Genomic DNA, 15,717 nt, shown 5'->3' with positions numbered 1-15,717 from the left:
AGCAATTTGCTATCCCATCACCAAGCAGTGGGAGCACCATTGTAAGCGGATGGAAGCCTACTCAGTAAGGGTTACAAGGGCCCTGGTGGCCATGTCTCCTGGGAGTGACCAGTCACCAGTCATGGTTACATGAACAGGGTTGGGGAACACCCTGTTCTCCTCCTTCATTTCTAACAACCCCTTCTCTTGACCCTGACCTAGTTTCTCCCCTAAATGACTACGGTTAATGTTTATTCTTACGTAATTTCACATATATGTATTTTTAACTAACCTGTGCTCTAAAGATCACTCAGCGAAGGATGTCTCTAGCTGAGGAGAAAAAAAAATCAAGTTCGCTTCTTCTCTGGCCTGCAGCCACTGGAGCCATGACTGCTGGCCCTCGTGCAGGCATTTCTTGTCTCTGTAGATAGAGTTGTAGGAGGCTGGGACTAAATACACATGACAGTAATGCCTTGGTGGTCATAAAGTCAGGTTTGTAATTTTTCTCCCTGGTCTTTCGCAACGCCAAGTACAGTTCTCAGTAGGCTTAATACATCCTTGAATCTTCTAACAATTAGAAGGTGTCATTTTGAGGGGACCCTGCAGAAGCCAAGTGTAGAGTATGGGGCCAGGGAACGCCACAACATTGCAGGAACTGGCCTATCTGAAGTTGCAAAGAGATCTCACAGAATTCATTGGCTACAGCAGGGCCCAGGCCAGAGAAGGTTTTGAACGGGCTGCCCCATGGTAAGTGAGCTCTTTCTACAGCTCACTTACAGATCAGAGGGGCAGCGTGGCTATAGAATAGTGATGAGTGACTTGAGTACATTCAAAGGATGCTGCAGAAATCTGTAGCTTGCTTTCCGTCACACAGAGACTATTCTTTATCTAACCCACTGGATTTATGTGACCTCAGTTGCCTACGTTTGCTCCATCCCTCGTGTCTGCTCAGTTTTCAGCCAAATCAGGGTCAGGATAAAGAGGAGATTTGGGTAGAAGTAAGCTGGATATTCAGGCTCCTACACTAATACTCAATTATTGAATTCTCTGGAAGGACCAACTCCCCTATAATGAAGTCCTCAGTTTTAAAATATCTTTATAAATCAGGTGATTCGATATTGGCAACAGCCAGCTTGCTGTTTCCTGCTTTGTTACAAAAATAAGATGGTAAAATCCTGGGAGCTTGCTGGAGCTGTTAAAAGATAATCTTAAGCATTTTAATGCACATTACTCTGCATGCAAGTCTGAGCCTTGAAAGCTCTCAAATGGAATCAGACAGAAGTCAGACTGCTGTGACCATTCTGTAGCCCTGAGAACCAGGTCCTCTGCTGTCCTGGGTGACTCCTGGTCATGGGGAGGCCACAGCTGCCAGGGCTGAGAATCAGGATTGCTGTAGCTAAGGTGCATTATTCTTGTTGACTTTGTAGATAGTAGATCCAAACCAAACCAAAACAGAAAGGCTCATTAACGTCAAGGTCCATACTGCAGTTGTCTCTTGGAGATAGTGTAGGTTTGGCTCCAGGCTGCTGCAAGAAGGCAAATATTGCAAGGAAGTGAGTGACATGAATTGTGGCATTTCCTAGTGCACATAAAAGCTGTGTTTGTGTTCTACTGTTGTGTATTAAGTGTGTGATAGCATTATAGCAAAAAAAAAAAAAAAAGTATGCAAACCTTAATTAAAATATACTTAATGGCCCAAAACTGCTAATGATCACCTGAGCTGTTGGGAAAATGGTGCTGATAGACTTGCTGCACTCGGGGTTGGCGCAGACCTTCAAGTCCCCCAAAACAGCGTTTCTGTGAAGCACAGTAAGACTGGCTGTGTTTTCCAGCACATTGGACATCACCTCGATGTGCAGTGGCGTTTTCATGCTGTGGCTCTCTCTGTTTCCCTCTCTGCTCCTCCTCAGTCGTGTAGTGTGTGCCTGTACCCGCTCTACCCTTTGTACCTCTGGTAATGGGATTCGGGTTGGCAGGGTGTCATTGGCATGGTGCTGGCGTCTTACTGGTACGGAGTTGCTGTCCTACATGGCATGAGACCTCCGTTGGCGGCTGGAGCGTTCACTTTATAGCCCTTCCTATTTCTTGGTGTGTCTGCCAATCTTCCAAATGCATTCCTGAGACTAATTTTGAATGATTTCAATGTCCAAGGTGATGGATAATGGGCCAATATCATTTACCATGTCCTATTTTTAGTGAAAATAATTTGTTGTGCCTCTTGGGCTTGATGTAGTAACATTTTTGAGTAACTACTTTCTAACATTAATCAAAACCAACCCTTGATTTAAAGTAACCTACTTTTCAGTTAAGGATATTCTGCTAAGGCTGGCTGGCTTGGAAAGCTTTCTACTGAGTGTCTTGAAACAGTGAGCATGTTCCTCTGTCAGTGCAGCAAGTGTCTTTGTGCAATATTGATCTTCCTTTCTTCTCACCTCTCCTATTTCCAGACTGGGTGGTAACGTATCTGTGGAATGCTTTACAGGGTATGGGGTACAACGTTTTAAGCCAAGAAATTGGAAACAGGATGAAAACCAAGAGAAGAAGAGAGGGAGGGAAGGAGTAGATCAAGGTCATGTTTGTATATTAAGGAATTGGTGATGGACGTGCCAACAAAGGCTAACTTGCATTTGTGACACACAGGAAGTGCCAGAGAACTCACTTGGTCTCACAAGACATGGGTAGATGTTCTTTGTTTTATAAATTCATGAGATTGTGAGTAAGCTACTTAATATTCTTCATTTCTTTTAATTTTTTTTTTAAAGATTTATTTATTTGAAAGGCAGAGTTAGAGAGATCTTCCATCCGTTAGTTCACTCCCCAGATGGCTACCATGACCAGGGCTGGACCAGGTCAAAGCCAGGAGCCAGGAGTTTCTTCTGGGTCGCCCATGTGGTTGCAGGGGCCCAAGAACTGGGACCATCCTGTGCTGCTTTCCCAGGGACCTTAGCAGGGAGCTGGATCAGAAGTGGAGTGACCAGGACTCGAACCGATGCCCATATGGGATGCCAGCATCACAGGCGACAGCTTTACCCGCTACACCACAGTGTCTTCCCAGCATCCTTCATCGAACTTTACAAACCTGCCAGTTTATGTCCCTGCAGGTGACTTCATCAGCCAATGTGTGCAGGGCCAAGACAGTCAGCAGACTATTCAGGGGGACTGCTTCTGCACTGTGAAACGTGGAACCATCTACAGTAGAACAGACCTCAGGGTTTTTAAGATGTGCTATCAGGAGGTGTCAGTAATGTGTGACCCGGGCCGGGCGTTCAGAGAAGGGATTGAAAGGGTGAGTGCGGGGCCTGGGTGCCGAGGGGTGGCAGCCGCCAGCCTCACGCATCTTTGTCTTCTCTTGCAGCACATCAGGTCCACCTATCTGGCCAGGCAGCACATTCCTCAAGAGAAACGGAGCCCTTCTACAAGGTAGGTCTCTGGGATCCCCTCCTCCTCTCTCACCACCAGCCCGCTCTCTCCCCCTGCCCCTGTGCTAGGTGACAGCCAGGGGCTTCTGTCCTGTGTGGGAGTGGCCGTGCTCTCAGGGGTGTGACTGCTGGGGGTTGAATGTGTGCGTCCACCTCTCTTTATTTCTTCCTGCTCAAGCCTGTTGGTTGCTGTGAATTGCTACGTCTGTATCTGGGCCTCCCGCGACTGCTTCTGTGGCCGGCTCGGTCACATTCTGAAGTGTTTGGCTTGTTCTGGCGGAGTGAGAATCATGCCACGGTAGCACACACTGGGCTTACAGAAACAAGCCCCTTTACCCATCTCAAGTGCGTGGGCTGACAGGGGCGGGAGGTCCTGGAACTTCCGTTGTCCTGCTACAAGTGTACCTGTTGCTGGATATCCGGGAGCGTCCATGTGTGCCCAGAAGTTTGGCTTGGCTTTGTCTTAAGCTGGGAGCGTGGTCCCCCTCACTTGTGCCCCTACCAGAGTCGTGTGTGGAGGACCCCCTTCCTGGTGCCCAGCCCAACCTGGGCTACCTGTGCTAGCCCCTACCCATTATGCTTGAGGACTGCTGACTGCCTTTCATCTGTCCCTTCACGGTTCCGTTTAGGATGCATTTTGAATACTTCTGGAAGTTATGTTTTGGTCAGTGCTGTTCTGCTTGTAGGTAGCCCCGCTCCCAAGGGAGTTCCTGTGTTCTTTTTGGATTGGCTGGGAGTTGGGGTGGCACAGCTGGCCAAAAGCAGATGGATCTGGTTATCCTGAGGGCAGTGGAACTGTCTTGGGCTTACGGTGAGGGTCTCTGGTGCCTTATGGTTGGTGTGGAGCGGTTGCCTCTTCCTCCGAAAGGGGAAGCCGAGGGCCAGCCACGCGCGAGCTGTGACTGTGGTTCAGAACAGAGACCCCTTCAGTTCCCTGCAGCTCAAACGGTTGTGAGCGATGTCATCACCTGTTTGTCGTTGCTTTGTAGGCCGTGCCGATTGCATGTTGTCCTTTTAAATAACCTGTGACATTGGGGGTTAAGAATTTCTGCTTTGCAGTTTTGCTTGGTAGAGGTAAGTTAGGCAGGCAGGTTTGGTTAATCCTAATTGTAAGAAAATAACTCTCAAAAATTGATATGTGATTTGTAAACAGTCGTTCTGTTCTCCCTTCAGGTCGTATTAAGTGGAGACTGATTATCATCCGCCTTTGGGTTTTTTCCAAGTGAATTTCACAGTCATGTGCATCTTCATGGGTCTCCTTGAGAGCTATAGCAGAGTTGGGAAAATCACTCATATTTGGATCCTTTTGAGAGAAGGGATTTTGCTGTCTTGGAGAGAACCTTTTCGTACAGGATTTTTATTCATTCATTTCCATGTTAGTTTTTTGTTTCTTACTGTGGGGCAGAAACCTGAGGAAGTATCAGGGAAGTTACAGAAGCTGAGCGATTGTGGTGTGGGATTCTAGCTCATGGGCACAGCTTCTTTTCTCTCCCTGGTAGAGCCAAAAATTCCCCCGATGGCTCCCAGGCACTGGGAATTAAACTAGCACAGATTTCAGACGTTGAGTGACTGCATATCCAATTACGTACAGTCTGTTTAATTTGTATAGATTTATAAATCAGAAGACTCTTGGTGAGGGTTTGGGAGTGTGAACACTTTTTATGTGATGTTTCTTCATTTGTCCTGTCTTTGGAGAGTTCTCAACACTTTGTTGTGAAAGCATTTTTTTGAACCATGTTTGAGTGTCCTTCCCAATTAATAGCTCTGTGTTCCTTTGCTGGGTGATATTGAGCCATCAAGAAGTGACTAAATACTGCAAGCAGAAGTCTTACAAATACAGAGCCCAGACAGAAGGGAGCTGCCCAGTCCTGGCAGTGGAAGGTTTAGGTGAGAGTCCAGAGGAAGGAAGCATTCCTGGTTTACATTCACTTCCTCAGCTGTATGTTTTACAATGCACGTGTCTGCTCTGTAGCAAGTGGGAGGAGATTTTTCTAGTCCATCAGACCAGGAAAACTGTTAATAGTTTCCAACCACAGGGATCAGAGTTGAGGGCAAGCGGGACCAACACGTCCATCCTCAAAGAACCGAACCCCTCGAACTAGGGGAGAAAGTGCAGCTTGTTCATGTCGAGGGGCCAGAGAGCAGCCAGCGGAAGTTACGGGTCACTAGCAGGACTGACCCGGCCGGGCTGCTCAGGGCGTGGAGGGGACCTGCTGGGTGTTAGCGGTGAGAGTCTAAGAATGGAAAACCAGCGGGATGGGAAGACGAGCAGATGTGCCATGTTGTGTAGAAGAGGAAGACTTAGTCTTGTGGGGAGGATGGGAGCAGAGAAACCTGCTGTTCAGGAGAATTGATCCTGAGCAGGGACTTGGAAAGCAGACATGGGAAGTGTGGAAAAGGGGACATTATACTGCAAGGAGAGCGTCACAGAGACGAGGACGTGGTGAGGTGGGTGTGGCCATGAACACCTTAAGACACCTTTGGGTAATGACGTCACATACTCCAAGATCGGGTTAAGAAGAATACAGATGTGTCTCAATTTACAATGACACTGCATTTGGATAAACCCATCATAACTCAAATCTACATTTAATGCATCTGACCCTCTGCCCATCCTAGCTATAGGACATACTGCCTTGTAGAGTGACACTGGTGTCCACTGGGGACCATGGGGCTGTCTGGGAGCTGCGCTAGTGCCATTGCACAGCCTCACCAGAGAGGAGAGGACACACAGCACCAGCCCCAGGAAAGAGCCAAGTTCAAAATCTGAAATGCGGTTTCAACGGAATGTACATCACTTTCACACCATCTCAGAGTCAAAAACTTGTAAGTTGAACCGTTGTAAGGTGGGGGTCTGTGTTTGTGATGTCTAAGAGGAAATAATGGAAGTTGAAACCAAAATGACATAATAGTTTCAAGAGGAACTGGCTGGTGTTGTACAGTGGCTGTTTGGTTTATAAGCTGTTGAGGGGAAACGCAATGCATTTATTTTTTCTCGCTTAAAACCAATTGCTGGAATTAACTGGAAGGGCTTGAGATCCTCCCTGGTGCCTTTATTTTGGTTCAGAATCACGGGCAAGAGGGGCTCCTGGTACCCCCTTGGTTTTGAGGATAATGGGGTAAGATTTGGTTTGAATTACGCCAGGCTCGGGTACTTAGCATAATTGGTCATTTCACCCGTTCATCGTGTTTCCTTGCCATGCCTAGTGGGCTGCTGGAGATGATTTTCGTCGATTAGCGATTTCAGCAGCCTGGAGGGCACTTCAGTTCTGAACAATAGAACCAAGCTGAGCCCCAGACGGGCACCCAGGGCGGCTCCAGACAGAAGCGGGACTTCCTCGGAGCCTTGCAGGACCGGGGCACGGGTGCCCCCGGCCGTACCTTCTCCGGGCGTCTGCCTCCTCCGTGTTGTGGTCTTTCTGTGTTTGAAATGCACTTTTTTATTTTGCGAGTTTAATAACATCTCATTTTCTTGATGAAAAAAAGCCATCTTCAAATTTTCCCTTTGCCAAATTCCCTTTTTCCATCCCCCAATTCCATTCACCTTATCGCACTCAAAATCCGGTTTCCTACTTGATGATGAGCCCGTGATCTCTAACTGAAGCCATTTCTCACCTCAGGTCCGACCTCGCTGCTGTTCCTGGCGGCTTCATCCCGGGGCCATCCGGGCGTCTCTGTTCTCGTTAGCATCCTGCCTTCTACTACAGGTTGCCATGAGCCACCTCCCTAGACCCCGCAGGCCACGGAGCTCCCCATAGAGCTTTATTCAGAGAGAAGCTGCTGCCTGGGCGTATGCAGCCCAGCTGACCACTTGGACCCACTCCTCTGTCCCCCTCTTCCTCTGAGCAGACTGTCCTTGGACCCACCTGCCAGCGTTTCCTGATCATCCGTCTTGGTGTGCCAGGCGCCGGGTCAGGCTGGGAACACCCAAGGCAGCTCCAGGCCCTGCCCCTTCAGCCACACCCCGCCGGTCTGGGGTCACACCACACGTTGCAGCCCTTCCCGTGAAAGGCTACCTGGGCTCTCTGCTCCATCAGCACCGTGAAGCCGCTGCCACCGCCAGCCCGCCCGCCCAGTTCCTAACCTGACACTCTGCCACCCTTCTGGCCATCCCCCCACCTTCCTTTTTTCCAAGCTCTGGGCCGGTAATTACTACCAAATCTGTTTCCGAAGGGTGCAGTGGGAGAATTAAAAGAAATTCTATCCCAGGCACAACAGATTTTTACTTCCATTTACGGCCTGCGACCCACTGGATGAGCTAATGAGATGGAAAGAAATCCTGAAAGGCATTTTCAGTGCATAGAGCAGGGTGGTGCTGCCAGAGGCCCCAAAGCAAACAGGGCCAAAGAAAACCAGCTCTTTGGCTGTCAGGTGTGTGTTGTTCCGACGTGTGCACAGACGCGTGTGTCACTGGAAAAATGTATGTGACGTCAACCGTGGTGGTTAGATGACTCACTTTGTTTGGGGAATGCCAGCTTCCCATGTGCCAGGTGGGCCTTAGGAAGAATTTTGTGTATAAACTGCTTTCTACAACCTTTATCTGGGCTCTTAGCCCAACCCTGCCACTTGGTAAACTTTGTGACCTTGGCCCAGCCACCTGGCATCCCTAGGGCTTCATTTTCCTTGCCTGTAAATTAAGGAGTGGACCATGGGAGGTGGGAGAGGAAGGTGGCAGAGGCTCCCTATTTTTTTAATGAATTATTTTTATGGTTTAAGGCAGTTTTTTTCTAAAGTTTTTTGAAAATAAAATTTAGCTTTGTGCTATATGAGAGGCAGAGAAATATGGAGAGATCGGCAACCCACTGGTTAACTCCCTAAATGCCTGCAGTAGCCAGGGGTTGGGCAGGGCAAAGACTGGACCCCAGAGTTCAGTTCAGGTCTCCCATGTGGACGGCAGGAATCCAGGTACTGGAATCATTACTGCTGCCTCCTAGGGTGTATGTCTGTTATCCAGGAGCCAAACGCAGACACTCGCATGTAGGTGCCCTCAGTGGGATCTGAGCTCCTGCACCAAACACCCACCTCCCAGGGGTCTCTACTGAGCACCAGCTCTGATCTTCCCAGCAGCTTCCTTGAAAATGGACTGAAATGGATTCTGAAGCTTTGTTCTGACTCAGTGGGAGAAGAGTGTTGCCTTCAGCCAGCGGGGTCTGCTGTGTGTCCAAGGAGAGGACGGAGGATGGTGACGGACAGGCTGCAGGTCCCCATCCTTGAACAGGGATGTGCCCAGAGACCTCCTGGATCTGGGGGAGGCTAACCCTGCCTTGGCTTCTTGGGCAACTGCTTAACCTCTCGGTAGCAATCACAATGATGCCTGTCCTCTGAGTTTGTGCTTGTAAAGCATGCAGAATGTTCCACAATAAATTCCCAACCACCCTCAGTTGTCATACTGTTTGACAGAATGATGGATCTTAGGCAGTTGGCCCAAAATCCTGTGGGTGGGTTTCCTTGTGCTCCAACGTTACCTACCCTGCCAAGCTTGGGGGTGCCCAGGTCTGTTGGATTTCTACATAAATCTGAAAGACAGTTTGTACCTATCTTTATCTCAGAACCCCTTGATTCCTTATAAATAGGACACTTCCTTGAGAGGTGCCTGGCTCCCAAAGGCTCTGAAAGTATATAGACACAGCAGTGTACAAATGGCCCAGGTTTTAGTAGCATATCCGCCTGGGATGGAATCCTCCCTCTGACACCAGCTGCTTAACCTTGGGCCTCAAGTTTTTATTTTTGATGGATTGATTTGAAAGGAAAAGGGAGATAGAGATAGAGAGAGACAGACAGAAAGAGAGGAATCTTTCATCCACTGGTTCACTACCCAAATAACCCCAATAAGCTATGGGACAAGCGGAAGCCAAGACCCCAGAACTCGTCCTGGTGTCCCATATGAGTGGCAGGGACTCACGTACCTGGGCCATCATCAGCTGCCTTCCCAGGCACATGAGCAGGATTGTGGATCAGCAGTGGAATAGCCAGGACTTGAACCTTTACTGCTCTATGGGATAGAAGCTTCCCAAGCTTGTACAGCAGGATAACCAGATGTGGGCTTGGTGAAGAGAAGAGAACTGGGTGAAAACACCCAATCCAGTACCTGGCACCTTGCAGTCACTTGATTTAAAAAAACAAAAACAAAAACAAAAAACAAGTTTTTTAGCCTTTGACTGTTTCATGCCTAAGGTTTCTGACATTAATCCTGGTGGGTTTATTCAATGTGGAAAGCTCCAAAACTCTTCAAAAGAGCATTGTCCCGCGCTCCTCTAGGATTTCCGTTCTCACTGCCAGCATTTCCTTTCTGATAGGACCAGAGTGCTGTCACCGCACTCCGCCATCTGGCCCTGGCTGCTGGTCCGGGGCCTGGGTGCTCTTTGCTTGGGTGGCGGCCCCTGGCTCCCTGCCTTTATTGGATTTGCCCTGACCTTTCCCCTACTCCTCTCTTTCCCATTTGGCCGAAGCTTGCAGCCTTGGGCTGCTTTCATCTAAGCTGCTCCACAAGCTGCCTCTTTTGTTCACTTTGTAAACGAGGGCACCCACCTAATGCATAAATCTCTGGATTCTTGCCCCCAGGTACATCCATTAAAGAAATTTTAGTAATAACAGAAGAGGAAAAAAAAGCTGCCCTTAAAGCCCCTCCTCCCCCACGGCCTAATTGCCTCCTTGGTTTTAGGGCGGGGCCCTTTCTTCTTGGCACCTGTTGGTCCTATTGTGCACTGGGTGCTGAAGATGTTTACGTAACCATAATAATCAGGTCCTCTGGCCGTGCTCACCAGCAGAGGTGGATTTAAAGCAGTGCTGCTTAGCTCTTCTAATCTCGCAGAGGTTTTATGTGCTCATTGAGAACATGCTCTTTAAGTCAGCTATAAAATACAAGGAAAAAAATGTTTTAAATGTACTTGAAACATTTGAAAGGCAAAGTGACAGAGAGGTCTACCCTCTGGCTCCCTCCCCAGATGCCCACAACAAATGAAGCTGGGCCAGGCTGTTGCCAGGCACCAGGACCTCAATCCTTGTCGTCCTTTGTGGGTGGCAGGGACCTAGCCTGTTGAGCCGTCACCTGCGGCCTACCAGGGTGCACATTAGTAAGCAACTGGGTCGGAAGTGGAGGTGGGACTCGATCCTAGGTGTTCCAGTATAGGGAACGGGCAGCCAGAGGGGTGGCTTGACCCACCACCTCGAGAAATGAGATTTTGAAAGAAGTTTTCAGTTATTTCTTTCTTTTTTTGACAGGCAGAGTGGACAGTGAGAGAGAGAGAGAGAGAGAGAGAGAGAGAAAGGTCTTCGTTTTTCCATTGGTTCACCCTCCAATGGCCGCCGCGGCTGGCGTGCCGGCGCACCACACTGATCCGAAACCAGGAGCCAGGTGCTTCTCCTGGTCTCCCATACGGGTGCAGGGCCCAAGGACTTGGGCCATCTGCCACTGCAGTCCTGGGCCACAGCAGAGAGCTGGCCTGGAAGAGGGGCAACCGGGATTAGAACCGCAGGCGGAAGATTAGCCTATTGAGCCATGGGCTGCCACAGCCATTTGAGGAGTGAACCAGAGAAAGGAGTTCCCTCTCTGTGCGTCCCTGTCTGTCGGGTGGCCTTTCAAATAAATCAACCTTTTAAAAGTCCCAGGGATTTGTGCACCTGTCTCCTTGAGTTTGTCAGGACGATCGTAGTTCCCTTTTCTTCACTAACATTGTCCCACCCTCCACCTAGCATCTACTGCTTTTATTATCAAAATAATATGTTTACTATAAAATAGACAATATGAAGGTGAAAAAATTACTCGTAATGTTACCATCCAGATGTCATGTCAATTCTTTTTCAATTGAGGCAAGATTCACGTACCAGTACATTACTCCTTTTCCAGGGGTGTATGGGTGTTTGCTTGCTCAGTGGGCTTTTGGACAGTTGTGGCGTTGTTTAACCATCCCTTCTGCGTACTCTCAAAATAGTTTCAGCATCCTCGAAGGAGACCCCAGACCATGAGGCAGCCACTCACACTGCACTTTTCCTAAGTGGACAGGTGCACTGCTTGATGTCGAATGTATTCTTCAGGCCAGAATTAGGCATTATCCATTATTGCTCCCATTTTGTAGATGGGAAGATTAAGACCTGAAGCAGTTGTCCTGCTCAAGGCCACCAAGTCCAGGTCAGAAGCTTGGACCACACCCATCTGTGGTTCTCATGATATGAGGATTTCTAAGCAGTGTTTCCTTTTAAGTGTGGATATTCTAAAGTGTTTGCAAGACTGAGGCCTAGGGGGAATCCTTCTAGAATGCTTAAAACTAATCTACAATGATGAGACAAACAGGTGGAAAGGAAAACGTGTTTTGTCTTCTTCCATCTGAGTAAGGCCCTGTTTTCCCTCCTGTCCCCATGCACGACTCTTTTAAACAGTGCATTCTGTGAGTCTTACAGACTAAATAGAGAAGAAGAGGAATCCTAAAATTTGTCAAAGATTACTACAATGAAAGGAACCAACCCACCCCTTAAGAGAACATTTTATTTTAGTCTGTGCCTTGAATATTACCAGATATGGATAGTCAATTATAATTCATCAATAGCAACATTTCTTACAATTTTTGAGCATTAAAATGTTTTTCCAGTCTTTTAAATTGTATTGCTTAGATTATGAAATATAAACAACCTTAGATCGTATTGCACAGCAGTGTCTGTTTTTATCAAAGTGTGCAGGTTTAAGTACAACTGGAAAAGGGATTCCCCTTGAAAGTTCTGTTTAACCATGCTTGGATGGAAGTTGAGAACTATTTTTATACTTAACGATGAAGAAGAATTTTTTAGAATATATTTTGAGCAAGCTGTTCACGTTACAGTTTCAGAAGTGAACTTGAAAACATCCACCTGTGAGCTCTAAGAGGTCAAGTTTGTGTTCTTGTTTGGTTCCCATGACAACTGGAAGGTGTGGCTGAGTTTCTGGGTAGTACCTGCTGCTGCACACAGGATAGGCTGGGAGTGTGGGCACGAGTGTCCCTGTGTGTATGCACGTGTGCGTGCGTGTGCGAGTGAACGTGGCAGGTGCACTCGGCCTTTGACCACTGCCTGGTGCAAGTCTCTAGAACTCATCTCTCCTGCTATCCCTACCCCTCATTCTGTGGCTTTTCCGTTTACCCAGCTGTGCTGTTGGTGTTTGTGAATAGTAGCAGGCAGGCGAAGGGTCAAGGATTTCAGCTTTCAAATCAGGCGTACTGAGCCTGTTCCTTGCCTTGCTGCCTAATTGCTGTCTAGTTGAAAAATTTTCTAACCCTCTTCGAGTTCCTGTAAAATGCCAAAGGTACTGACTGACCTTGCAAGATTATTACGATTGTTAGGAGTGAGGATCGACGGTGATGGTCGAGGTAGCATCGCAGGCACTTTGTGACCGCTCCAAGAGCAGGTGCCATGGCCTCGATGTCCCTCCAGGAGAGGCAATGTGATGGGGAGGGAGAGGGAGGGGTCTTGGAGCTAGCCAGGTGTGGGTTCAAAGGCCAACCTCTACTGTCTGCCTGCAGCCATGTTGCCTTGATCTTCTGTCGATCCTCCTTTCCTAGTCAGGCTGAGACAAGCACACACTTCCTGGGATTTTGTGACAACTAAAAGATAGCGTACGTACGGAGACTTGCACCAGACCTGGCGATGATTGGGTGTTCAAATAAATGGAATCAGTTATGTTTACGATGGCATTTGTGTAGAGTGCCACAGTTCCCCTCCACCCAAGCAAACAACAGGCAAAACAACCACCTTTCTCTGCTTGAACTGAAGCAATAGTTAAGCCGGTTTTCTGGCTCTGAATTTTCCTGCCGTATTAAGGCTAATACCTGTGGGGAGATACCCATGGGAAGAGGAGGGCTCTGTCCCTACCAGCTGTTCTCTCTGAGCTTTTGAGTGACTAAGATGTTGCAACAATGTGACAGGGAAAGCAGGTTCCTGCTGGATGGGTGGGAATTGCTGTCTTTGGTTTTTTTCCCTGTGTGTCCCTGGCTGTGAGGGAATACGATTAGAGGGACACATTTGCAAAGGTTAGTTTCAGAGACCAGAGAGAGGAGGGGGAGGGACAGAGACCACCAGGCGTGCTGTGAGTGATAGGAACATTAGAAAATTGAAGAGACCCTGTTAAGCCTGTTCCCTACTAGGTGGTCACTGGAGAATACATTGTTTCTACACCCTTTCTCACGCTGTAGTTTTTTGTTGTTGTGTTTTTGTTTGTTTGTTTGTTTGTTTTGACAGGCAGAGTTAGACAGTGAGAGAGAGAGACAGAGAGAAAGGTCTTCCTTCCGTTGGCTCACCCCCCAGATGGCCGCTGTGGCCGGCGCTGAGCCAATCCGAAGCCAGGAGCCAGGTGCTTCCTCCTGGTCTCCCATGCAGGTGCAGGGCCCAAGCACTTGGGCCATCCTCCACTGCCCTCCCGGACCACAGCAGAGAGCCGAACTGGAAGAGGAGCAACCGGGACAGAATCCGGTGCCCCAACCAGGTCTAGAACCCGGAGTGCCGGTGCCACAGGTGGAAGATTAGCCAAGTGAGCTGTGGCGCTGGCCTGTTTTTTTTTTTAATGGAGTCTGCCGAGGAATCTGATCCTGTTCATTTCATGCAAATTGCATCAAGGAGCCCCCAGCCTTTGCCTGGATGACGGCAGCTGACAGAGGTACCCTAACCCTCTGCCTTGGTGTGTCTTCCTTTCCCACACTTTGAGCAAGGTTGTGGTGATGTAAGAAGCCTGCAACATGGCAGAAGGCCAATTCTCTGTCGACCGTTTGTGGATTCTGTTTCTCTGAAAGATTTCAGTCTCTGCTTTTTGCCGTCATTTGAAAGTGAAGCAATTATGAATCAAGTTTTCAGGTTTCAACTTTGCACCTGTTATAGGCTCAGATTGGGATGGCTCCCAGGGGAGACCTGTGAGCCATGTCACAGCCATGTCAGGGCGTCCTTCTCTTGGGGGACCCACTACTCACCCATCTGCCCACTTCCATCATAAATTCCCAGTGGAAGGTGCCAACTTCTTATGGGAACTGCCTGGCCTTCCTGAGTGGTTAAGGGGTGGGTTCATGGCCCACCGCAGGCTGCAGTCCTGCCCTGTACCTTTCATTCGAGGGTCTGGGGGCTCTGAAAGAAGTGCTGGCATCACAGCCCCTCCCTGGGGAATCCACCTGTATGAAAGACGTGGCAGTAACACAGAGAAGCAGAGATGAGGGGCCGCCCTCCCTCTGCCCCCTGGTTATTATGAACTTGTCTTTTTACTTAAGCCAGTTTGAATTGGGTCTTTCTTAGAGACAACCAAAAATCCTGATCAATAAAGCACCTGCAAATTAACAAAATATGGTGTCACCACCAATGATTCTTATTGGGCTGTGGCATTTAGCCTCTCTGTTGTCCTAGGAGGCCCGCTTAGTGGTTTGGCTGTCACTTGGGAGAACATAAGGTGAGCTTGGAGAGCTTTCCAGAAATGGTAACTGGTCTTAAGCAAACACTGTTAGATCCTAGTGATAATAAAACCCAAACTCACCCTCCCTGGCAGAGCCATAAAGTACGTTTCCTGCTCAAGAGGTAGGTGTTCTCTTCCTGATCTCGCAAAGGAAGAAACAGAGGCCCCCAGCTGAGTGTTTGACCAAGCCCAGCCCCACGTATGTATGCGTGCAAACAAATGTGTACCTGCATGTGCAAGAGCACGTATGTGAGTGTGGGTATGTGGTGTGACGACGAGAGGTTCTCACAGGCAGTGCTGAAGCTAGGTCTCTCAAATGCCAAGTTCAGGTCTGCAACACGAAGCTATTTTAGGCCATCTGCTTGTTCCTCCAAGGTCTGGTTCACCTGTGCGGCAGTGGGATTTATGGTTAAATGGCCTTCTCTGGAGAACTCTGTCCACCCCTGTGCGGCCCCCAACATCATCCATGGTTGATAGTTTTTGAAATGGAACGCATTTTCTCATTTAGCATCTTATCTTCCCCTCACTACATTTTGGATTCATTGTGAACAATTTTGAGTCTCATTAGAAGTGTCTTAATTTTAAAAATTAAGTTGGGAACCAGCAAGTGAGATTGAAGAGGCTACATTTTTGGTTTTGAACTGGATTTTCATTACTCAATTACTCTTCAAATTATACTGATTTAAGATGTGATGATTACTTTTTTTTTTTTTCCCTGAGTAGATTGGGTAATGACAGAAAATGCAGACATCCTAGCCTGCCGGGAGTAACCCAGGCGCTGCCCTTCTCTGTCCACCTGCTCTGCCCCAGCGCCAGGGCTCGCCTTCCCCCTTCTGAGTCTGACATGTGAGCCTCTCTTCCTCCCCCTGTCAATAAAAAAGCCTCATAGGAAAAAAAATTAAAGATAAATTTAGGGGTGGGCAT

General features: G+C 48.3%; 1 protein-coding gene across 22 annotated transcripts in view; it reads left to right on the top strand.

Annotated features, from left to right (window-relative positions):
- FOXN3 (forkhead box N3) overlaps nt 1-15,717 on the top strand; it is a 462,718-nt gene that overhangs the window by 332,053 nt on the left and 114,948 nt on the right. For all 22 annotated transcript variants that reach the window (XM_070065521.1, XM_070065510.1, XM_070065508.1 and 19 more), the window contains one exon: nt 3,335-3,399. In XM_070065521.1, the coding sequence (XP_069921622.1) occupies nt 3,335-3,399 (65 nt within the window). The remainder of the gene's footprint in view (nt 1-3,334; nt 3,400-15,717) is intronic.

This window comes from Oryctolagus cuniculus, chromosome 20, assembly GCF_964237555.1.
Source record: "Oryctolagus cuniculus chromosome 20, mOryCun1.1, whole genome shotgun sequence".
Lineage (NCBI taxonomy): Eukaryota > Metazoa > Chordata > Mammalia > Lagomorpha > Leporidae > Oryctolagus > Oryctolagus cuniculus.
Note: the sequence above shows the minus strand (reverse complement) of the source record. Positions and strands in the feature narration are given on the sequence as shown.